At 36.9% G+C, this 26,340-nt stretch overlaps 1 protein-coding gene across 1 annotated transcript in view; it reads right to left on the reverse strand.

Annotated features, from left to right (window-relative positions):
- Nucleotides 1-5,167, reverse strand: part of IGF1 (insulin like growth factor 1) — a 47,671-nt gene extending 42,504 nt beyond the window's left edge. The window contains exons 1-2 of the mRNA XM_042050776.1: nt 4,858-5,167; nt 436-592 (exon numbers count right to left, since the gene is read on the reverse strand). Of these exons, the coding sequence (XP_041906710.1) occupies nt 436-592; nt 4,858-4,920 (220 nt within the window). The 5' untranslated portion in view covers nt 4,921-5,167. The remainder of the gene's footprint in view (nt 1-435; nt 593-4,857) is intronic.
- Between the last annotated feature and the right edge of the window lie 21,173 nt (nt 5,168-26,340).

Raw genomic sequence — 26,340 nt, forward strand, 5'->3', positions numbered from 1 at the left:
AGCTTAGTGTGTTTTTAATATGATACAGTGTGTACTTAAAGTGTTTACTAGTAGTCTGACATAACAGGTACATGTAGTTCTGCCTCATGAATGGCTTGGGTTTAGTGTGTGCTTTCATTAATTTAATTTCAGTGACAGGTCAGTGGAAAGCAGTAATAAAGCAGGTGGAATAGCAGCAGCTGGAAAGTGGTGAAAAACAATAACAAGCCTGAGAACGAAAATTTTTCAGAAACTCAGAGAGGTTGAACACAGGCACAACTTTATTCTTTACTGAGGCTTCATGGCGACTGAAGGCTTGAGCATCTTCCAGGTACAGGATACCAGTCCTAGTTGGCAGCCTCGATGATTATAGCTAAGCTCCTTTAGAGCAGTTGCAGACTCCAATGGATTACATGAAAGCTTTTAGCAGTTAAATGAAAGAAAGGGATGACTTACTGAAGTAAAAGCCTCTGTCTCCACACACGAACTGAAGAGCATCAACCAGCTCAGCACCACAGAGTGTTTCCGGGCCAGCAGCAACAGAACTGGTTAAGGTAAGCAAACACAGGCCAAGGTAGAAGAAATGGATGTAGGACACAGTGTGCATCTTCACCTGCCAAGGAAGCAAAAGCAGTGTCAGAATTTCCCCAAGGAGTCTTAAAGAAAATGGCTCCTGAACCCTTGTGAATGAAAATGAATATGTACTGTGATTTCTTGGACAAATAACATGGTATCAGGAAATGTCTCACCATGATTTTGCAACTGCCTACACATTCTAGTCCATGCATTTTGCAAACTGATAATTTATTCTGGTGAATAGTCACAATCACATCTAGTTAGGGAACCCTGTAGTAACTATGGCTTGTATTTGCTTTTGCAAAAGGGGGATGTGGAAGAGTGGAATAGACAGACAAAGGGAAACCTGGAATAATAGGAATAAGGAACACAACCTTGAATTGGTTTTTCTCAGACCAGATAAGCTAAGAGGGAATATGCCAGGTGCCTGCAAATGTACTGTGGGAAATGGGAGTGGCATATGATGGAGAAGAGCTATTTAAACTAAAGCCAACATTGTCACAAGAATAAACAGCTCTAAACTTGCTGGGAGGAAATTTGGTCCAATAGGAAAAGAGCTCATAATTAGTACTCCACAATTCTCCAACTGCTTTAAAAAGGAAAATACCAGGACAACCCAAAAATGTTGCAAGGTTCAATTCGCCAAAGTTACAAAAGTTGATGTGGGATCTTCTGTAGCAGCTGTAGCAGAGGATCACATTCAGTGACTCTTACAGTCCCCTGTTACTAGCAGACAAACATTTGGAAACATTTGAGAAATCAACAGTAGCATGAGTGGGACCATTAAAGATTTGAAGTTTTACTTGTTGCAAGAAGCTATACTTCACTGATCTTCATTATACGCTCTTAGGCAGCTGTGGCCATACACAGAGGTGATAATTCTTCTCTCATTTACATTTGGTTACAAACTATCTTTTTCTTGTACTTATGATTGAAGAAAGGCCAGTTCTCAATGGGTGTAAAATTGCACCAATCCATTTATCCACTTCTTTTCTATCACTTTACATCCACCTACTTTCTTACCCAACATGCAAAGAAGATACCTTTTTCTTTTAATACTAGGAAAAGCTATGTATGTACAGTAGCAGGACACTGAGTGATGTGCTTAATGCATATTCTGAACTTATTTAGATCACTTGCCAAAAAGGATAGTTTTGTAAGGTGTAAATCTGCAGTTACTTTCATTCCATTCTCTTTCAAGGTTAACATTAGCATTGCAGTCAGATAAGAAGTTACAAATCTGTCTTCCACATACAGTTAGACTTGGCTTAAAACTGCTGTGTGTTAGCAGTCTAGTGCAAAGTAATTGGAGTAAAATAATTAATCTTCCCTAAAGTTTATTTCAGGGTTTCAGGGACCATTTAATCTTTAATATTTCTTCACTGAACTTTTGAAAAAAGATGAAATTATTTATTTTCTGATCAATTGGGATCTGATCCAGTGGGGTATTGAGCCTTTTTTAGTCAATAATTTTTAAGAATTCTTATTTTCTTGGCAAGAGATCTTAGTGCCTTGCTGGATGAGCCCCTTATTTCCACTGTGAAAATAATGAATAATTTTAAGTCCCATGATATATCATCAAGAAAGAAAGAATAATTATTTTCCCATTCACAAGTGTCTTTAACCAACTTTGCCATGCAAAACCCAACAAGATTGAACGCGTGGACATGACTTTAATGGCAGATGGAAAAAGATCAGATTATGAATGAATGACGATAACATGAGGAACTACTTCCTGTAATGATTCCCTATCTTAACAACAGTTTCTTTTTTCCTTTGCCATATTTTTGAATTTATAAGATAAATGTGATGCACCTGCAGTTTAAGATGGTTCCCAGTTCTGAGGAGGTAAAGCAGAAAGCTGTTTAGCACACTGCCTCAGAAAGCTGAAAGACATTACAAATACAAGAACATTATGTATTTAACAATTTGTTCTCGTATAACATTTGGTCCAGAAATAAACATAAATTTTAGACATTTAACAATTTTTTATTTTTCAAGACTTCTCAGCTGGCTTGCATTTTCAGATAAATATCAGCACTGAACTACGACAAAACAGATTATCTACTGTTTTTCCTTTAGTGGAAGCCAAAAAAGGCTACACAGTATAAACCACAGAGAATTTCTAACTTTATCTCCAAATTTAACAACAGACAAGAACTTTCAAACAAGTAAAAACTTTGCAGAAAAGAAAACAGGCTCACATGGTTCTAGGGTTCAATCAATTACTTGATAAATTAAGTACTGTTTCATAAAAGTAAATTCCAAAACATAGTTTAAAACTTTAACTTTACTTCATCATTTTAATTAAACACAACATTAATTGATTCAATATGCTTGTGATAAAATCAAAGTACCCCATTATATCTGAGGGGAATATTCTTAAGAAAATACAGAGTTGTAATCCAATATTGCTTCAGGTTCTGTACAATCAAACAGAGTACTTACATTATCCCCAATTTGACTGGAAAGTTGAGAGCTTAAAAGAAAACGCATTGGCATGTGGGTGGGGTTTATCGAAGCATCTAATTACATTAGGAAATTGAATACAGGTTCAAGATGAGCCTGGTTAAGCACTTCTTTTAGTTGCATAGAATGACTGACCATATTTTCACAGCTGGAATTTCCTCTTTTTTTAGTAAACTAGCCAGCTTTTGCTACATTCCTCTTTTAGTAGTCCAGAAGAGTAGCACCACAAAAGAATGTTATATATGAACACACTGCATCTCATTTACTTCTTAATTCTTCTATGTAAGTCCCCTTCATTTAACAAACTATCACTTGACACAAGTTGTGCATAAGAATTCTTCAGATGCTTGGTCATTTTTGTAACATGTAAGAACATCTGCAATAATTATAAGTATCTTGAAGGGGGCAACATTTTTTTGGAGAGTATATGCTACAGCAAGAAATCAAGAGCTGTATATTCAAAATTACATTTTATTCCAGAGGGGTTGGGCCTGGTTATCAAGCCATAGTAGAAATGTGTAATTATTATGAAATATCAGTATTCACTAGTAATTATTATATAAATAAAGCATATATACTCTAGAGCGGATCAAGGTTTAAATACTGTTAACTTTGAGTAAAGAATCTGGGCTACATGCTAACCTAAATCAATATGTTCCATTGATTCCAAGGAAGCTTGGCAGGATGCACAGCTGAGGAACTAGCACATTACTTTTATGTCTCTTAGTGCCTTGCTCAATACTTTAAAAAAACAAACCTTCATCTTTCAAGTATATTGGAAAGGATGCCCATTTATACATTAAGGGAATGATTTCATCCCTTGCAATTACAGACCTGTAATTAGGTCATTAAGGAATGAGATAAGTGTGTTTTAAGTGTAAGACCCTCTAAAAAAAATAATTAGGCCCTAAACAATTAAAATACGATAATTCTTTCAATGACATAAATGTCCTTGCAAAATATTAAAGAAAAGAAGTTCTTGAAGGATATAAATTTGCAGATAATGGAAAGTTGGACTGGAGCCAATTGACAGAAACAGAGGTCAATGCACCTACTGAAGTCAAATTTACCTTAAGACAGTTTATATTACTGTGCAGAAATTATAGGGTCATAACATCAAACTTCACATTCAAACTTTCCTGAAACAGCCCTCCCTAGAAGGGAAAACTTGGAGATGAACATGTAAGGGAATTTCCATTTTCTTTATGTACAATTGCTTAAGCTGTACAAATATGCAAGGTCAGCAAGAGTCGCAGCTGGTTTCTAATGTAGAAAACAAACTGAACTTCTCATTTACTTTTAATTTATGAAAGCAAAAACCAAGTAAATGCTACGATGCTGCCAGAAAATTGCTGCAGTGACAACATCCCTTAAAAGTTTCCTTGAGAAAGCATGAACATTTTCTCTATAATTGTGTATAATAAAACTGCAGAAACTTAACATGTGAATATTACCTTTTTTCCTATAAAACCCTGCACCTGCAGAAAATAGCTAAAAGTTCTTGTTTTCAGAAGCATTCATTAACAATATAGACAATGATGTAATTGGACCTTTTAATAATGACATAACTGAAATATTACAAAGTTCTCTGAATAGAAGTGAAATTTAAGACATGTATTTGCAATAGTTTACCCTTACAGTTATCTATGTAATTGCAATATTACATACAGCCATTTTCCAGATCACATAAAAGTGCATGTTCAGCAATTTATAAATAATTCTCAGTTTTAAAATAATGTTATTAAAAAGTGCACAATACTCTTCAAGCCAGAAGCAGACAATACACAGCAAAATAAAACTAAAAAATTATTTGAAATAGTAATAAAGGTTTACCTTCAAGAAATCACACAAGCAGCACTTAACTAATTGTGTTGAAAGACTGTTGATTTTTTCCATTGCTTCTTAAAAGTGCAAAGTCTGGAAATGAATTTGTTAGCAGTAATGATGAGAAAAAAGAAATCCAGAGAGATGTGAGATGTTGAGAGCAATGTCACATTTCAATATTGAGGACTTTATTCCATTGCGCAGGCTCTATCTGCTCTGATTTTAGCAGTGACAGTGAGATTTAGCAAACAGAAGAGGGATTTAGAGAAAATCCTCACATTTATCTACATTACACAGACACTGTAGACAGGAAACAGCTGGGGGAGCATTTGCCTCTCTCTCTCTCCCTCTTCTGGCAAAGTTACCGAGTAAGGACTTTTTTGGGCATGGTGACAAATAACATCATACCTTTGCATTTTAAAACTAGAGCACAGAAGCATATTTTTTTCCCTTTAAAAGAATGTGAATTAGTGACTGCGGGGTTAGCAGACAAAAAGAGCTTGTGCTGCCATGAAAAATAAGAAAATGTATTCTGGTTAACTTTCAGGTAGCTATGTGTGCATTTGTATTTATGTGTGTGCGTCTGCATTTCCAATATATAAAAACTTACATATGGGCAATATTTGTACATGTGCATACCTTTGTACATGCAGATTTTATTTATGCATAGAAACATAGGTATTTTATTTATATAGTACAGAAAGGCAGGCAGGCAGTTATCTACTTTTCTCTTAATGTGTCTTTACATTATTAAACTTGGCACGCCTATATGCTGAGTAACAATTAAAACCTCCAACTCTCTGTGCGATTAACCCTAAAATAGCAGTTTGTAATTTGCTAAAAACCCCAGAATTGTTGAGAACTGCTTGTAAATAGGGCAAAATAGCTTTGTGATCTTTCAACAACCACACAGGAGAAATCATGTAATTTCCTAGAACTTACAGTACTATGAATACAGTAACACCAGTAGCCCAGTTTGGGGGAGCTTCCATGACGTTTATCTTAAATCTGCTGCTGTAATTATAAAGTGATTACCCCCTCTCCTCCACCCCCCCCCCCCTTTTTTTAGTAGTAATCTTAAAATTTCTCTTGATAGCAATTTAAATGACACTGGGAAAGAGAGAATTCAACTTATTAGTTCTGCAATACCTAACTTCTGCCTTTTTATTTTTCCTCAATTATGAGTATATTATAAATAACACCAGCTGGCCAGCAACATGCTCTCACGGGTTATGATGTCATTCAAATCCCTCAACTGTGTTAGTGGCTTGCAATGTGCTCCAAGCCAGCTGTTTTTCTATTTATAATGTATGCTTGCATTTCAATACTTAGCTATTGAGAATAAAGTTGTAATATTGTTTTATAGATACAGTTTATACTTGTTACCCTTTGGGTTTGGAAGATGGCATTCAAAAGTGGAGGACTAAACAAGACTGCAGCTCCAGAGACCAAACACATATCACAAACAGTGCATGATTTCCATAAAAGCTGTTTGAGAACATTGCATTTTGTCCCTGTCCGCTTCCACTAAGTGAGAGTTGCATGCTGAGGTGCTAGCTGTACTTTATTATTGAAAATAACAATTGAGATCATGTTGGCCCAGATCTGTTCTCAGTTTTCAGATCCACCTTGAACTATAGGGTGCTTGCCAGGCAGAAAGGACACATTTAGTTATTTGCATCCTCTATGAATGGCTAATACTCTGCTTTGTGCAATTTTAAACAGTGTATGGTTAGCTAAGCTGATTAGTCTTTGGAAGGGATTTCTTCTAATGTAACACAACGGCAGAAGCACAGGGGGCTTTGAGGTAAGTTTGCTTAGTACAGGTAATACTAATATTTCAAGTATTCTAATACACATTTGTACTGCAGGTGCTGTATTTTAATATTCTGGTCTGGTTTATTCTTCCCTCTGCATTTCAGAGGTCACAGAATGGTGGCACCATTCTGCGCATGGCTTGATGAAGCCTGCTGCCACTCGTAGCACATGCATCACTTATTCCACTAGCCTTAGAGAAGAATGTGGGAAGACAAATTAGCAAAGCTCTGATAATCTTTATCTTTTTTTTTTTTTTTGCTTTTACAGTACTCCAGATGGGTGCACATACTTCTGCCTTTTTCTTCCTAAATAAGAGAAGGAATACACTCATTCATAACAGCCCTGCTGCCTGAGCATCAAACGCTCTTCTCACTCCTCACTGCTTGCTTTCTCCTCGGTTTCACCAGGCCTCTCTTGGTCATGAGGGCAGCACTGAGCAAAAGATTCCACTTTGGGCTGTCAGGTTAATCAGAGAATCATAGGGTCTCTAAACAACTGGTAATTCTGGTTCTTTCCACAAAGCCACTCTCAACGCCTTTCCTCAATGCACCTGACCAGCCTCAGGTTCTGTTGCACTTCATTTCTCTCTTCTGGTTCTTGTTTTAAAGTGGTGTTGTGAAAAGGCAGGAAAACAAGAGATTCAAGAAAGGTTTCCATTAGTGATTTTTAGGCTTATTGCAGTGCTTATCTTTACTAAGAAGTTATTCCGTTTTTTTTTAACAGAAAATTAAAAATCACTCTGATCATCCTCCGATCGTCAGATCCCTCACCTGGGGATCACTACTTTCCTGAATATAGCTTCTACGCTGGTGGCAATATTCTAGTCAGTATAGCAGTCAGTTAACTACTGGAGATTGGTTCATTTCTCCCCTGTTAAATATAACAACTTTTTAAACTACTGAAAATAAAGTACTGTATGACTGCACACTTATGCAGTTGCATACATTCCCTTGAATAAAATACACCTGTAAACTCCAGAGTTTATGGTATTCTTCAAAGTACTGAAAAAGTTGTCCAGGTCAGAAAAAGTTATCTAACTGGTATGTGTATAGCTATTATATATTAAAAAGCAATAGCATATATATCCTTCTTTGGCTTCTTAAGTATAACCTTCAGTACTATAGTAGCCACAAAGATAAATGAAATGTGTGAGAGATGCAATCAGGTATTTAGGAATTTATGTGTCCTGATCCTCATCTTTTTTACTTTAATTCTCCCATGATTTCACTAACATGCTCTAATGCTATAGAGCTCACGTATCAGTTTTTCCAGGGATAACTCTGTTTTATAGATGATAAAAAATATACAAATAAGCAATTATCCTAATTAATATATTGTCCCTACTTAAATCCTTTCTTAAAAGGTAGGAACATTGCCACAATGCCTGAAAAAGCCTGAACCAGCTTGCTTTTGTCTTACATTCCTCTGTGTTAGATCACTCTTACCTATATGCAATTATTTGTAGCTGTTTAGATTTTTTACCCTGAGATTACAGGTTTTCTGATAGACAACGAAGATAGAACCACTGTAATAGATATCACCAAGAGGGTGATAGGGCAGACAGCAAGGTTTAGGAGAGGATGGAAGAAGACAATAAACACAGTAGCTGGCAAACAGCTGTTCTTCATTATATAAAATAGCAGAGACAAGTTTGTCTTTGGAGGAAAAGATGAAGGGGAGTATTTTATTAATATGGAATTCTGTGTTGAAGTTAGTGATTAGTCAAGTATATGGTGGAGAATTCTTTTCATCAAGTTAAAAGTTGGGAAGTCAAGAAAAAGAATTTTGCTAATTGATTTGCGCTAAAGAACGTTTTTAAAAAAAACCCCTCAAATACCTTTTGTAATGGTGACCTAAGAAGCATCATCACTAGATGAAATGAAAATAAAAAATTTGATGGGAAGCATGAGGGCATGAAATCTGAGCTGTCATTACACTGTCAGTATTGAAGAGACACCATGGAGAGAGCAGTGCCATGAAAAACAGTTTTTCATTTGGGCAAAACAGGGAGAGTGCAAGCTTCATGATTAAGTTTTAGAGAGGATCACATAAACTGAAATCCTTTGTATTTGCTGATCAAGAAAAGAATGAGTGTTTCAAAGCAGGTTGGATGTGTGAGAAACTCAGTCCACAATTATGACTTATAGGTGGCAGTGGTAGAAAAATCAATGTTAGTAACAGCTCAAAAGTAATCCATGGACTTGTAAACTGAAGGTGTATGGTGAGAATGCTGTGATGAAAAAAATAAAATTATTTCATCACTTTAATGTGTAGCATAAATTAAAGTAGCTACTGTTTTGAATATCTTTACATTAACATGGGGTTTTCTCTGGTTTTAGAAACAAATGTGCTGAGATACAAAATGTGTGATAATACAAAGCCAGATATTGATCTTATGTTCCTACACAAGTGAAATATGCATCAACTATTGGATATAATTGTTCACAATTTGAACAATTCATTTTTTTTAAATTATAATATATTAAGGAAATTACGCATTAATTGACATGAGATGAGCTATAGCTATGACTAAAACAAAAATACAACATATGAAAAGTAATATAAACAAAACTGAAAAGTTCAAACAAAATGTGTTTCAACATTTTTGAAAGCATTTTTTTAGGGTTTTTTTTTTTGATTTCTGCTTTGTGGGAAATTTTGAAATAGTTTGCTCTGATTCAGAATAATCAAAATACCAGCATTTTCCATTAAACTGGAAATTCCCAGTTTTAGCTGTTTGTAGTCTTGCTCTCACTTTCCCAATATTAAGCCCTGAATAGGTCATCTTTGCTCAAAAAAGTTGCTTACTTTCTTATTCCTAAAAGCAGCACAAAGTCAGAGTTAGTAAAGAAAGAAATTTAGGAGCTATGACTGCATAAACTCTATCCTTGCATGCATAGAAAGAAAGTAAAATAAGTGGGAATTGGGATGGGCAACTGCTAACATACATGTGTATGAAGGGTGATTTCCTTGAGTCATTTAAGTGCCTCTATCATAGGAAGAAAAATGCATGACCTTAGATATTCCCTTAATTTCCTAGACTGTTTCTTCCACATTTGTGTGAAATGTAGAGCCATATTAATTTTTTTCCTGAGTCATCATTAGCGTCAAGGCAAAATCTGTGCTCACAGATTTTTACAAAAAAGGGTCTAGCACATACGTTTAATGGTATTTTGCTTTTTCTGTAAGTTAGACACTGGAATGCCAATGCCCATGTGTGACTTTTTTTTTTATATATTTTTTTTATTTGCTGACTTAGGAAAAACCATAACGAGAACTGAATACTGTAAATTTTATGACAAGCAGGTTGTGTATGTCCGTACAAAGCAAACAATGCAAGTACATGATAAAAATACCTATCTCTTTTATCTTGGCCTGAAGAGTATTTGCATAAGTTAGAGGCTTCAGAAACTACTCCTTATTGTACTTATAAGCAAACTCTCTTTGGAGATGAAATAAGATGTCTCTAAAAAAACCAGAACATCTGCTTCATCCATTTTTAGTTTATTTAATTTACAATTACTCTGGTTCTTACTGTATGTCTTTGGACAATTTCTTCTGGGTTCATTTCTCTTCACTCTCAGGATTTACTACTCAGAAGGGGCTTATCCCATTAAATTTATACAGTGTTCTGTGGACTGAAGCCAATATGTTCTGCACCTTCAGATGCTAACCTCCCTCACTGACATTTTTCTGTATTATTTCTTCAAATAGAAGTTACAGATAAATCAATCCCCTCTAGTTTGGCTCATTGATACAATGATACTCTGGTTTATTTTGAACAAGACATTAAAAGCTAATGGAAAAAAAATTAACCTAAAGCCATAAACAACCTCATCTCATTATGATTCTTAGATTTTGGTCAACTATGCTTTCATTAAGAAACTGCTGAATAATTTAAGTACTAAAAAGAACCCACAGAATGCGAAAGTTGTTCCAAAAAAAAAGCTATATTGACTCTAATTCGTGAGTTCTTCTCTGATTACAGACTTGACTGTGTCATTTTAAGCTCAGACTTCAATCTATACTGTAGCAGTAGGATATAGGAACCATCTCCTCAAGTGTCGCTTTGAACAGAATTGTCTGATCAAATGACCAATTCTGATTTCCTTTCCCTATTTTTGTCTTAAAATATGAAGTATGTTGAACTATAGGAGAATTTTCTTAACTTATGTATGGATTTTGTGGTTCTGAGCAATATCTGCTTAGTAAGCTTGATGTATTTTACACCCTTTATTTTTATCTGCTTTGCTTTGATAATGTTATTTTGCCATTGGATGTGGTTTTAGGTTTTTCTGGAAGGTGGTGGCAGCTTAGGCCATTGAGACTGATTTTGGAAACCTGTGGTTCTGGGTTTCAGGGCATCCTGTATGTGAATGAATTAAAACAAACAAAAATGCACCTTTGGTCTCTAACAGATCTTAAATATGGTTTCATTGAACTTGACTCTTATTATAGTTTCTACCTTTGAATTTCTTGAGCCACTTGAGTAATTTCTCCAATCAGTTCCATGTTTTCCTGTCTGTGAGGAAGGAATAATAGTTACTTTAGGTACTTTGAGACTCATAGAGAGAAAGCAGAGCAAGCCATATTATGTATTTTTTGGAAAATGTTATCATGGCTGAAAGAACACCTCTGTATATTTATAGGAAGTGACAAGCTAGTATGTTAGCCCTGCACATATTATGTCTCTGTCATCTTCCAAATGTGTTAAGCACAGCTGGAAGAATTCCCAAACAGATGCTTCCTTTTACTTGTTTTCTTATTTTTTTTCTATTGCACCATTCACAAGTGTTCTTGTCAAAGACCTACTTCACAAAACTTTTTCTGGAATGATTGTTGCACGATACAAGTACAATCAGGTACGATAAAAGTTTATGCTTCGTTACTTTGCTGCTTAAAAAAAGCAAGGCTGTTATTTAAACTTGGGTAAGTGAGGAGTAACATCTCTAAAAACAGTCAGATGTAACTGGAAAGGGAACTGCATCCCATGAAGTGGCAGACACCAATGCCTAGCTGATGTATTAGTTGAGATGTAAGGGAACAATTTAATAACTTAGTCCTTAGTCTAAATAGGGACACATGACTGGTTAATAGAATAAGGTCCTGATTCTGCAGACTCATTAGCATGACATTTTTTCCAGTCTTTGAACCTGCCTATGAATTGAGCCATGCCCCTGTCCAGAAAAAAAGCCCCTTTCTGGCAAGGAGGTTACTGGCTGGGGTGGTTTTCAGTGGTAATGAGCACCTGCAGTGCTGACTGGACTTCTTTTGGTGCTAATAGGTGGTAACTACCCCTTAAGATTGGCAAGCTCATTTTGAATCCTATGTATGCTTTCTGTGATCGTTCAACCTCTTTTCCTTCAGTGCTATGTGAAATTTTAAATTAAAAAAAATCCAACCAAAACAACAAAGTAAGAAATAATTAATATGAAAGGTTTTGTTATATGAAAAAGAAAGAAGTAAGAAAGTAAGAAAACATGTTTTAACTTCTTTAAAGAGGGGCAAGTATCATGGGCTAGAAGTTTTAATGATGAAGAGAAATCTTTAGCTATTTTGTTTTATTGTTTGGAATTTTAGCAAGAGATTGAGAAGGAGAACATATTTACTTCATGTTCTCTGTTATCTGTTTAAACAGGACTTTCCTGTTTCTATGTCTACTTTACAGCTATCATTTTCAGTTTCCTAAATCTTTATTTTTCTTGCTTTTTTTTGTTATATAGGATATTTCCTACATCAAAGAGTATTACTGCTTCTTTAAAAGAATGTTTCTATTTTAAAGCTTTCTTTTTTATGGGCAACAGGATCAGCATTATTGTAAAGAACAAAATACTGGGGCAGTTTTGAGCTCATCATACATCATCAATATTTCAAAACACTCTAAGATTTGAAAAGCATAGCAGGTTGTGTAGCAAATTTTACCACTGGAGCAAAAATCTTTGCTTAGTATTTGATTTTAAAGGTTTCTCATTCTTTGTAACTTTCTATTTCCATTCTTTTTCCTTTTGACACAAAAGAAAGAGTACATACTAGCACAGTATCTACCTATATTTTGCAATGCTGGATTTATTTGGGATTTTTTTTTTGATACTTTTCTGTCTTTTGGTGAATGATTCATATTTTAGCATAACTTTTTTCATGTGCCTATAGTCATTGTAGTGGACATGTATGGGACGAGGTCATTCAGAAACACAAGTCTGAGCCAGATCACGTTTCCACTAATAAGGCAGAGCAGAATTCAGCGTTGGTGTGGTTTTGTGCTGGTTGCAGAAGGAGGCATGGAATTTCATTTTTCATAACGTTATAGGGGTGAAAGCAATTGTTATATGAGCTGGCATAAAGACTGCAGGTACAGAATTAACCTGTCAAAACTCCAGCAAATTTCAACAGGCACACTGAGTTTTGTTTGAAGCTTTGTGTCATGTACACCTGGAATATTTTTATCTAATATCAGAAGCCCTAAAATTCAGTACTAATAATTGAACCGTGGACTCTAGCAATATTGGAACATATTGGCTTAGAATCAGTTGGTGTTTTAAAATTCTAAAATTATCTTTGATTCTCTTTATAGAAGATTACAGTAATCCGATAAGTGCATTAACTTCCTTTATTCTAATATTTACTGATAATTTTTATCATTTTCTTCTGCTCTTATTCTAGAAACATTTTTTTACATGGAATAAAAAAATATGCCAAGTGCTTTTCTGTCTACTTTTTGTTGTGATAGATATATATGATTCTGTTCATATTGAAATACATGTAAACTTATTGTTCAGTTCATTACTGGAAAAACATTTGTCTATTTTGCCAGTATTTCTTCCATCATAAGAATCCAAAATACTGCTACTGCATAAAAATAGCATCTCTTTAAATTAAATAATGGGATTTTATGGTAAAAAATCAAGCACAGGATATGAAAAGAATAAGATACAGTTGCACCTAAACCCTTTCATCAGCCCCCACTGTGCATTCGGTTTCTTTCCTGAATGAAAATTGAGTATTTTTTGGGAAATACTCTATGGCTATGTAACTACAGATTAATAAAAGGATGGACTCAGGGCTACCTGAGTGAGCACATATTTGGCATCTCCAAGACCACTTTCCAGGCTTGCAAAACACCCATCTGAATAGCAATTATATCCTTTCTTGGGCTGTGACCATGGAACTCACTCTTTTTCTTCATACTTTACTCCTCTTGCCACAAAAGTGGTATCTCATGTCTATTTAGTAAAATTGTTATTGCTTCTCTGTGGATGCACACGGCATGTCGTACCCAAAGACTGGAAAACCATCCTGTATTGTTGTGTTCAGTGCCATGCTTACCAGCAATGTTTTTTGGGGCTGTGCCTACACTTCACTGGGGAGACAACCCAGGCACCACCTTTCTTTGGAAATCACAGCTGAGAAGGTCTCACAGTGTACTCAGGTCTTGACTCGAGGCTCAAGATGCGCATCTCAGCTGGGGAACTCAGAAGTCCATCTCAGTTTCGCTGTCCATATATAGTCACAGGAGCCTCACTGGCTAAAGATTGCCTGGGAAACAGCCTCCTATAATTTTTATGTGTCTCAGTCTTCCTGGAGGCAACCATTTCATGACCTTGCACATCAAAAAATCTGATGTGATCCAGAGGCATTGTGTACTAATTACTTGTATTTGCTAACTACTACTGGGTTTTCTTGGCTGTCAGGTGAGCTGAGAAGTCTAGAGCAATCTTCATTCCAAACACATGAAATGCTTTCATAGCTCAGCAAGCACATGGCCTTTGGCCATCTCACTACTCTATATGACAAATTAACCAGGGTGTTCTCATTGTATAGCTGGGAAGCTCTGTCAAAGGGATTTGTCTGCTAAAAAAAAATGGCTTAACCAACACTTTTATTCTCCCTAAAGGTGTGAAGACATACACTGATGCCAAAAGCAGGTGTTAATGACAGGTACTAGGTCCCCATTATCCTTGTAGTTGCAGATGGTTGTTTTTTAGTTTCCTTCCTGTCTTGCACTGGTACATCATCCTGTGCATAGTGAAAAAGGGCCTGTTGTGTTCCACTTGGGCTTTATACAGGGAGATATTTTTACCATTCTGACATAATCAAATCAAACGAAGTCTGTATTTGATTTTTTTGATCATGTGTGCCTCTTTTTAAGAGACATTGTTTGAATAACAGGTGAAACAGAATGGTTTGACAAAAAGAAAAAAATTTTCTCTTCCATCCAAAGTGGTTGCTGGCTTCCTTACTACCTACAGAACTGTTAACATGTTTACATGTCAACTTAAATACTGTTCAGTGTTACATGGCTAGTGAAATCTGTCCTCAAAACAACTGCTTGGACTGGTAAGTAATCTTAATATTAATGAAAATATTTTCGGAATCATGTCTTACAATACAGTATTTTAAATATGCATTATGTGTACATGTCTGGCTTGAGTTGATTGTGTGTTATAAGAACCAGCTGAAGTTCATGATGTAACCATGTTAACACTTTTTAATAGCTTTTTGAGAACACAACACAATTGTGTTAATGATAATCAGTTAAAGATTCTATTTGTTCCAGATGTTACTTTTCCAGGCAAAAAAAAAGAAAAAAAAATTTTCTTCCATATCCCTGCTTAATATCAAGTAGTCAGAAAAGTCCTAATGTGAACTTAATCTCTTTCTTTAGATAACATACTACTGAGCCATAGCTTGAATTGGATATGTGGATACAATTGTGAAAGAAACATAGATGCCTAGAAAAGCTTTTTTTTTTTTCTGGCATGGTTCTTTAGTTCCCAGTGGCCTAAAGTCCCACACCACAAAATCACTATAATTGGCATGGCTGGCAACTACTTCTCTCATTGTCAAACAGATCTTTTACAGTAAATTTGTAGGAACTCTGAAATTGAGCTAATACCAGAAGTATCAAAAGAGAAAAAAGAAAGCAAACCACACACAGATTCAAGTATACCATTTAATGACTGAATTTTGATAAACTGTACTATTAAGTGACCTATATTAACAAAAAAAGAAGCATTTACTTACTAGTTGCTTACATTTCGAAGGGTCATCCAAGACAAACTTGGCATTTAAAGCCTCATCGATAAGAAGGGTACATTTTACTAGACTTATAATGAATGGACATTTCCAGACTTGTTACTAATGTTAAATAAAGATTGATCTTAAAGAATATATCTTCAGGAAAGAAAAGACTCTGGAACTTTAGAGGTAGGGAAACATTATGCATGTAAATCTGTGCTGCAGTTGTAGCTGGAAAATATCCTCAGTCATTACAGTGGACTGGAAGAAATACCTTTTCTAGGACTTTTCATTCCTGCATAAAATAGGAATAGGTATGATGGCCCAGAAACTCTCCTGCACTAGGACAAAGAAAGGAAGGAAGTTAATTGTGGGTTCTAGATTCCTACACTTATGCACTTCTCTGCATTGCTCCAGAGGATCTCCCCTGTAAAGATATCTCTGGCAGAGAACATATACAAGACCACATGAGATGACCACATGAGATGACCACATGACTTCCAGCCGTGTCATTCACGTTCACAGGATGTCCTTGGCATACAGTCACCTCTTGTAAGGATACTTTCTCCTTTCTTTGTTCTATGCCATGAACACTCTGTGACCCATCACTCTGCTTTTCATAAATGAACCTTCTCACTGCTGCCCTTCAGCATTGCTGTTGGCCTTTCTGTGACTGTGTGTTACTGCTCGTGACTAACAATGTTGAAGAAGAGTGAGGAAGGAAGCAGGAGGCTCCAAGGAAAGAGCTGACCCTGCTGCCCAGAAGGAAAGCAGGATTATTCTGCCCTGGCACTAGCCATTCTGGGCATGCTTTGTCAGTATCCCTACCCAATGAGGTGACTAAAAGGAATTTAGCTATCCAGGTGCCACGTATCTGCTGAGATTTCCTCTAATTTAGTCAAAGCACAAAGGCACTGCCTATGAAGCAGGTGGACTGGCAGTGTGGAGAGTGCTATAGTGATCACTCAGGACTCTAAAGCTCTTCAAAATGCCTATGGGGAGAGCATGGATTGTCACTGTTTATATGAATACAGTGAAGACCTTGACCTTGGTGGATGCTGCTCTTGCAAGGTAAGGGAAATATACCATCTGTATCAACATATATTGGGCATTAGGCCAAAATAATAGTCTCTTTGCAAACAGCAAAACCATTTCTTTTGGTCAAGTGCAAAAGTCACTTCTGTTTCGCAGTTTCACTTCTGTTTTACAGTTTAAGATGATTTTTATTACCTTACGTGGGGAAAAGAGTTGTAAAATGTAGTAAAATCTGAAAGACAGGCCTTTTTTTCTCAATTGTTAAACACAAACACTCTTCCCCAAAAGGCACAAAATTATTTTTGCCAATACAGACAGAATCTATATAAAAAGGCTACCCATATTAATCACAGTCAGAATAAGCACTGACTTTTTTTAGAAGCACTATAATATGTTTATGCCCTTGATGGGCTGCCTTATTTTGATGTTTTTATAGTGTTAGAAAATTTTTCAGTTCAGGGAAAACCAGAAAATTTAAGTACCAGTCATGCAGTGATGAAGTGGTTTTTTTCCAAATTATTTAAGAAAAAAGCATCCCCTAACAGCCATATGTTTGTGAAAGAACAATGGGCAAAGAGTGAGTGCCACTAACCTTCTCTGTCATGCAGACTGTTGAATTCTCCACTGAGTGTTCATTAAAAAATGTCTGTTATCACATTTTCTGCATGTGACTGTGAACAGAATGTTCTGTGGCCATGTAGACAGGAGAGATGTTCCACTGTGCCCTCATGACTGTAGCCCTGCGTATCTGCTTCACTGAATTTGCCCTCTCAGGGAATGATGTACTCCACTTCCTCTTGCTTGTCCCAGATATCATGGTCACACCTTGTCCCCAAAGGAAAAAAATGCTTGCCAATGAGTTTGGTCTGTTCAGCAGGGTTTTGGAAAGGACATGCCTTACATAGAGCTACAGGGGTTAAGAAGTCTGATACAAGATTGGGGCAGGATGGGCTGTGCTGTGTTAGGCGTGATGTTTTGGAATACTGGGGTGGGCTGGCAGGAATCCGGATCATCTAAGCTGTGTAAGGAATTCAGAGCATGCTGGAGGAGAGCTCTCTTAAGGTTTATTTCTTGACATTAAAACTGCAATGCTCTCAGTTTCGCATAAAGGAGATGTGAAGTGCTAGACAATGTGGGCAGTCAGAGAATCTGGTCTTGAGTGTGTTGCTGAAACTGTAACAAGGCAAACTGTAACTGCAGCACAGCAGTTGACTTGACTTGTTCTGGCCATAGCCCTGGCATGGATGTTTTAACATGTGCCAAGCTGATTATAGTCTGCAGGAGACTATGTGCCAGCTGAGAATTGCTGGAAGGCAGGCCAACATCAAAACAGTTAGAGGGTAAACTGCTTGTTGACTTTGTGAGTGACTTCTGGGAAGAGGGGCAGCCTCTGGCAGCCTCTGAAATTGCTGAGAATGGAAGGAAGTAGTGTCCTCTCAGAAATGCAGCTTAGGGTGGTTATGAGAAAAAATAACCCTTGTGCTTCTTTGAGACAAGAGTTGTGGGAAAGATAAAGTGAGTACATGGGCTTAGTGTGGGGGAAGGGAATGAAGAAACTTGCTGGGTTTGTTAGGAAATTGGTTAGTTTTGCCTTGTTTGCTCCAGCTCAGTCTGGAGGATTGGGACCCTCTATCAGCTGGTGAAATCAGGAGAGTTTGGTCCTTGTTTGCCACAAAAGCCAAAAAGAGAATGTCTATAAGTACAACCTTTTAATAAAAATGGGCACACATCATGCAGATACCATTGCACTTTACTCTTTCTGCTGGTAGTAGATTGACCAACACCCCTCAGTTTACCCTTGCCAGTTTTCTTAATAGGGACTGAAATTCCTAAGTCATAGCTGTATTTCTTGGCTTTGATCTGTGCTTAAAATCATTGCAGATGGAGCCGGAGTGGATAGGTAAACTTGTGGCACTTAAAGCCAGGCACTTATTAATGATAAATTGTATTTAGTTCATTAAATCAATCTCTCTGAGCATTTTTTTCTTCTGCCCTCAATTCCCTGTATCACTACAACCAAAGGGAGTTGTAGTGTCTGCATGTTTTTAAAATAAACAGAAAAATCCTTGATGGTGCTGGACTAGATGTTCCTGATAACATGTTGCCAACAGAAAAGTTCTCATCCTTGAAGAAAGTTTTTCAAGTGGTCATGACACTCTCAATCGCGTAAGCCTCTCTTCAGAACAGACATTCGGTGCCCTCAAATGACTCTTCAGACTTGGCTCAGAAACAGGCTGACACAAAAGGGGCTAATTAACACACACATTTTCATGTGGAGGAATCTGGTTTCCAAACAGATTTTTACCAGTAATATAGCTGACAAGCTGAATCTGCTAGGACTGTTTCTTCCGTCCAATTTGAATGAAAATGGGAACAAGGGATAGGAGAAAGAGACATTTCATTCCACTGACAGTACAGACACGACGAATTCCTTTGAGCCCAACTTCTGTCATGTTATATTTCTTCTTAAATGGAGCAATGCACAAAATATAAGAGGCAACAAATTAAAATACAGATAAATGTTGTATGTGCCATGTACATATCTACAGAAAATGTGGGTATGAACATTTCAGGAGCATGTATGCATTTATGGAGAAGAAAGAGAACAGGGCTAAAAAAGTGGTTCTACGTTATAGCACTGACACATTATAAACTCCATTTTTCACTTCTGCTATAGACTTCAGATCCTGTAAGTCTCTTATAATGGTTGCAGCAGTACAGCCCTCCTCTGCACAAAATATTTTAAGACTGTCTGTGTGTCTGTCCAGACAATTGTAAACAGGACTTTGAGGCAAAACAGTGCAATTAGTAGAACCCAAAATTCAAACACTTCCTCTGCTCTCTCACACGCCCCCAGCACCAGTTAGGAGAACTCATCTTTAATGCGCAGGGCCTTGGGCTCTCCTACTTACTGTCATATTCTCTCTGTTCTACCTAGATTGTTTCTGAACCAATTATTATTTTTACTGTCTCCTTTATGGGAAATTATACATATACCTCTCTCCCACCACACCAACAACTACCAAGTGTTGATAGCTAATTGCTCCAGACTAATCCACTGCCTGCACCCCTGTATCTGGCAGGGTATTGTAGTGGCTTCTAGTAAAGGGCTCTGGAGATAAGAACAGATTTTCACATGTTTTGGTGAAACTCACAGGGAGTCCATTGTAACACTGTGCCCTTTGGATTAAGATTAAAGAAATTACTTTTTGTCAGTTTATCAAAGGAAAATTAAAGTTCCTTAGACATCAGTTACATTGAATCTGAGCCTATAATCATACTGACAAGAAAAGATAGAGAATTTGAGCTAAAGAATGTGTTCATAGCCTTAATGTTGGATGGTTGGTATTTAACTCTGTGTAAACTACTGGTTTTTACCAGGAAGAGTTTTAACTCACCAGAGTTATGTACTTCTGTATCATCTCAGTTTAAAGTATTCTACGCCATATCACTCTATACATTTATTCCATGTGGTAGACTGGATCACTCCAAAGACTATTAGATAAAATTCTGGAAATGCTTCATTCACAAACCTGTTTGGCTTGCATCCAGCAAAACAAGGAACTCGAGCAGAAGTTTAGGGGGAAAAAAAGTTGTGGTTCTCAATGACACTGCCTGGGCAGTCTTTATTCCACGTGAAACTCTATTTGCAGTACTACCACATATTAATATACTGAAAGCTGTTATAAATGGGTGCTGGACCAACTCCCAGAAAAACCTTTAGGAAATGCTTAATGAAAAAAAGTGTTGAACTTGAGGCTTATCTTTGAAAAAGTAAGAAAATGCTAAGTGGAAATCATATGTAAACAGAAGGTGATCTGGTTAATACATGAACTACTATGCAGTTATTTCAGATTACAGGCTTTTCTACATCTGACCAATAGAAAAATGTACAAACAAGTTGTAATTCCAGAAAGAAAGCCTCCTGGACAAACAGCTGGGGGTAATTACGAGACCGTGACCAAGCCATCAACAGTGTAGGTGTTACTTTCAGTTCAGAGCCAAAGGGAAAAGGAGGCAGTTAAAAAGTGCCCTGGGGAGGAGTAGGATGGAGCTGTAAATACAATAACAAAGAGGGGCCACCTTAAAAAATAGTAGTAGCAGTACAGAGCATACAAGGAATAAAAAATATACATGTTAAAAAGAAAAACAGAGTTTTAGAAGCAGAAAAGTGCAGAAATAGCTTAGGAGTTGTCCAAAGAAAAGCTAAATTAGATGTTACATGCCTCCCCCCCACCCCCCAAAACCTAAATAAAATATGTATCTAATTTTTCTTCAACTCTTCCTAGAGTGGGTTTGGGACACTTTTTTTATCTGTTGTCCTATAGTTTTCTTTTTTCTCCTTCTGTATATTTTGCAGTGCACCACAAGTTTTGTGATTCCCCTGTGTTACGTGCTACTCTTCACTTTTATTAATGTGCACTTTCTTGGATTGTCTGCCTCCTTTAGCATTAATTCTCCTTTCCACTGCTATTTACTAACTCTACCATATTGAGGATTTGGGACAATGAAATTTAGGTGGAATGAGGCATACAAGAGACTTTTCTTAAGAAAGCTTTGCTTCTAATTAAACAATTTTTTTTTTTTTGCTGTGAGGGATGTCCAGTCATTGAATGCCATGGGTGGTAACTTCTGCCATATAGCATGAATACATATTCACTGGAAGTCTAACATTGTTGACAGGTACAGTCATCTACTTGACATTTATCCTGGCCTTTACTCAACAGAACAGTGTTAAATTCAGTACTGCTAGATAGTTGAGAGAACTGGAATTGTCAGTTCTGCAGTGATGTAAGATGCGGAAAGAGATTTATCAGCGTTGATCCAGAAAGAGTAATTTTTCTTTCTGAACCCTTAAAAATGTAAGCAAGACTGACCAGTTCCAGGCCCTGGAGGAACTATGAGATGAAACTCAGTGTCTCATTCAGAGCCAAGGAAAATAATTATGAGAGAAGGTCAATATGCATTCATACAAAAAATGGGTAATGAGAATCAAAGAGGCTAAGTCCTGTCACTAAGTCTCATCTGAAACACCTGGTGCAAGCAGATCTGTAGCTCCCTAGTTTTGTTACAACTTGATTAAAGTACAGCTGAATTTTGGTTGATTTTGAATGATAGATTTTCTGCTATGTGTTCTACCTTCAAACTAGTCATTTTTTTTTTCCATTTCATAAATTGCCTGTTCAGATTTTGTGACTTGCTTCTTGCCTTTGGACCTACTGGTTAATGCTCTGAAATTCTGGTTTATAATTTGATTGACACTAGGAGACATCAGGTACACTGTGTGTAGGTTTTGAGCATTTTTTAGCCTAAGTTCTTGAAGAAGCGCCGAACAAACACCAGAAAATCTTTTGACAAAAAAATCTTGAAGGCTGTTAAAAGAAAATATTGAGCTACAGAGAACAAAAAAATAAAAATATGCAACTTTAGCTTGTTATGTTGGTGTGGACTGAGCATGTATTCCACTGTTTGGGAGGTGTCAAGTTGAGCATGCTGTCTTAACCACAGCCCTTTATAGTGGCTGAGGTCTAAACTTGACCCAAGTGCATGTTTAGCCAGATGTCACTTGCGATTACAGGAATTTGGACTGACTTTCAGCTAAACCACAAACCTGGATGAATGAGTGTTGTTCCAGATGCATTATCTCATAATCCTAAAGAAAATAACATCTCAGATGAAAGGACTATAGAACTTTCCTTTGTATGAGCTTTGAAAGCTAAGGCTAATCCTGAGATCATTGAAAAGGTTTAACCTACCACTCTATGAAATTTTAGCCAAACAGAACTTAAGAGCTTTAATACTTTTAGAATCCCCTCAAATTAGTAAAAGAATATTCAAAATTAATTGAACTGGAAACAGAGATCTTGAAACTTATGACAATTTCTCACTTTAAAACATCTTAATACATTTTTAAGTGTTAGCTTACATTGTGTTAGTAACATCTCGATCAAGTATGGAATATGCTTAATTGTAGGGAACCCTTTACATATACTGTTATCCAGAAAGATCCCAGGGATAGTATAATCCAATAACCATAGAATCTTTTAGGTTGGAAAAGATTTTTAAGATCGAGTCCAACCATTAACCCACTATCAAGTCAAAATTTATTGACATAAAGACCTGTTGTATTGAATATCTGGAGAAAAAGGAACTGGAAGAAAGACAGTGAATGTTTTCGGGAGTTCCAATCAATAAATAGCTGCTGTACATTTCTAATGATATATATGTGTCTATATATATGATTAATATTGTCACTCTCAATCTTACTCTTCTGTGCTTCAGGAGACACTCCAGGTTTCTAGTCTAGCTCCTGACTTTTAGCTTAAGACCTTATATGAAATCTTCTCCCTCACAAAATATTCCAGGAGACACAAAAATAGGCAGGGCTTTCAGAGAGACATGTAAGACCTATATGTTCAGTGCACAGCTGAAGGTCAGCTATAGTTAATACTATGCTATTAACCTGGATTTCAAGTCAGGTTATGGTGTGTTACCATGCTGTCTTCTATTAGCTGAACTATTGCAAATCTAAGTGGGTCTTCTTAGCCTGTAGCATGAGCACAAATGAGTCTCAGTTTTAGTTGTTTTCGTTGCAGACTGATCTAAGTCACAGTAATTTCCCGTTGTTTCTGGCAGAGTGAACTGGCAAACAAAGATCATGTGTTGTACAATAATTTGTCAAGCAACTTAATGGTGTGTCTGAGTCTTTATTGAGAGCTATCTGAGATATTGTAAAAGAAGTATGCCTGGTAAAACTTACAGAGCAAGCTGATTTATATGCAGATGCAATAATTAACAAAAGCAGGCCCATTTTCTTAATGGTGGGGCAATTTATTGGATTGCTGGAATAAGAGAATTAAAACAGGGAGAATAACATGTATCTCCCTAAAAGACTATGAGTATCATTGGTTGATTTCTTTGGTGTGACCAGAGTGGTTACTAGTTTTTGAACTCCAGTTGCAGAAGCAGCCAGAAAATGAATGGATATAGAAGTATGTGAAACAGTGGCATGGGCTATACATACACAAATTGGAAATCAGTTATGCTGAAAATGTTACTGTTAATCTCTTCGAAAAAATATTTGGGTTTGCTCACAGTACATATACCTTTGAGATGTATGTATTAAGCTAATGATGAAGGATTAGGTACTAAATTAGGTGGCTAATTCATACATGCTTGTGTCAGAAAAAAGATATTCTCTTAGCTGGAATTTGGCACCTTGTTAGAGATAATTTAGAGTGTATGAGTGTATCTTTTTGATGCCAAACAGAAATCTCCAGTAATGGCCAGCACTGTCATAATGAGCATCACAGATTTGAGTAACTATTCCTTCCAAATATACCTTTCGTAAGAGAAGTGAGAATCTGCTAACATGATATTCAATTATTTCCCTTCCTTTTTAAAATTTAACTTTTAGTGGCCAAGTAGGTCTCTTCTCATTGACTGTTTACATAACTTATTCTTTCCCACCATGGACAATTTAGGATAAATAACAACTATTCACTGAAATAAACTTCATTCCACTTTTGTTTCATGATTTGTTTTAACTCAGGTGATGCTCTTATCATCTTGGGAAGAATAGGAAGAAGCAGCAATTACTGGATTTGCTAAGAAGAGCTAGTGCAAAAATCACCTGAAGTAGATTTAAATTCTGTACCTGTGCAACATAAATCAGAAAACAAAGCTGACAGACAATTCAAGGGTTTTTTCCCACATATACATATAAATTAGCTACAAGATTGCTTTGATGCTGTTTTCTAAATGTGGTGAAACACTGCTGAGGAAATAATCATTTAAGAGTGCTGAGGCAGTCATCCAATGTCATTGCAAGGCTGCTCTAAAAAAAATCTTTGAAAAGTCATGGCAGTTGGGCAAAATTCTCAAGGACTGACAGACAGCAAAGACACTCCTGTTTTCAAGAAGCATGAAAAAAAAAAAAGGAGCTGATATTGTTTATTTTGACTTTTACAAGGCTTTCAACACTCTCCTATAACATCTGCATAGGCAAACTGATGAAGTTTGGATGACATAGTGAGGTGGATTGAAGACTGGCTGAACTGCTGGGATCAAAGGCAAGCAGCATGAAGTTGCACTGGAGAGTAGTCATGATTTGTGGGCTCCAAGACTGGGATTGTGGAGCTGATTACTGTTTAGCATCTTTGCGTATGATCTAGATACAGGGGTGGAGTGCACACACAGCAAGTGTGTGGATGATGCAAAATTAGAATGATTAGCACACTAAATGGTTGTGCTGCCTTTTAGAGAGACCTTGACAGGCTGGAGACATGAGTCAACAGAAATCTCATGATTTCTAACAAAGGGAAATGTAAAGTCCTGTACCTGTGAAGCTTCATGGTTTAGAAATGGTATTCTCCAACTTAATTCTTCCCACTGAAACCACTCCAAGATACGTACGTCTTGTTTGCTCCTGGGAGTGGGCTGGAGAGGAGAATTCTAGGCACAAAAGGTGAAGATCATGGGTTGAGGTAAGAACAATTTACTGTAAGCAGCAATGGCATTAGTAAACAAAGAGTAACAGCAACAATGTTAATGGCAGAGGGGAGAAGAAAAGAAAATGTTATTGCTCACTGCGACATCACCATAGACAATTCCAGATGGCTCCTGCTGCCATGCTCCCCCCACCGCTCCCTCTGGCTCTAACACGCCTACCCCCATAGCTCCCTCTGTCATGCTTTGACATGTCCTTTTTGTCACTGCAAAAATTCAACCCTGTCCTGGCCAGAACCAGAACAAAGGAATAACCCCCTTTGCCAACACAGGCTGGAGACCAACCAGCTGGAAATCAGCTTTCCAGAAAAGGCTTTTGTACCCTGAGGATTCTGGTGGACAAGTGGACCATGGGCTAAGATTGTGACCTTGTGGCAAAGAAAGCCTGCCAAGATCTGGGCTGTATTAGCCAAATAATTGCCAGAGGATGGAGGGACGTCACCCTTTCCCTTTTTGCACTCCATTCCTGGACTACCCTATATTCAAAAAGGATATTGTTGTACTGGAGTGATGCCATTAAAGGGCATGAAGATGATTTAGGGACTGGAGCATCTGACATGTGGATGAGAGACAGAGATCTAGACTTGTTAAACCTAGAGAAGTTTTAGAGGGATCTTGTCAAAGTGGAAAGAGGGAGAAGGAGCAAGAAAGAAGTTGGATTCTTCTCACTGATATCCTATTAAAAGATAGGAAGCAATGGAAACAAACTGAAACACAATATATTTAGATAAAACATAAGAGAAAGGTTTTCAGAGTGAGTGTGTTCAAAGGCTGGAAGAAGTTGCCTACAGAGATTGCAGAGTCTCTGTTCTCAGAGACATTCAAACCCCACATGGACATAGTACCTAACGAGGAGCTTTAGTTGACCCTACTCAAACCAAAAAAGGGGGGGGGTGCATAAGGGGAGAACAGCTGATATTTTTAGGGGACTGATAAACCATCATTTAAGATGGAATCATTGGGACTGGAATGACTTTCAAGAACTACACTTTCCATGCACTGTTTACAAACTGTGAAATCTAGAATGTTGGCATAAAAACTGTCAAGACTTACATGACTGAAACAGTCAGAAAATCTATCTGATTAGGCAAAATGTTGTTTTGTGAACCACAGTGC

This window comes from Corvus kubaryi, unplaced genomic scaffold (genome assembly GCF_017639235.1).
Source record: "Corvus kubaryi isolate FWS band 111438036 unplaced genomic scaffold, C.kubaryi_AGA036_p1.0 74, whole genome shotgun sequence".
NCBI classification, from domain to species: domain Eukaryota; kingdom Metazoa; phylum Chordata; class Aves; order Passeriformes; family Corvidae; genus Corvus; species Corvus kubaryi.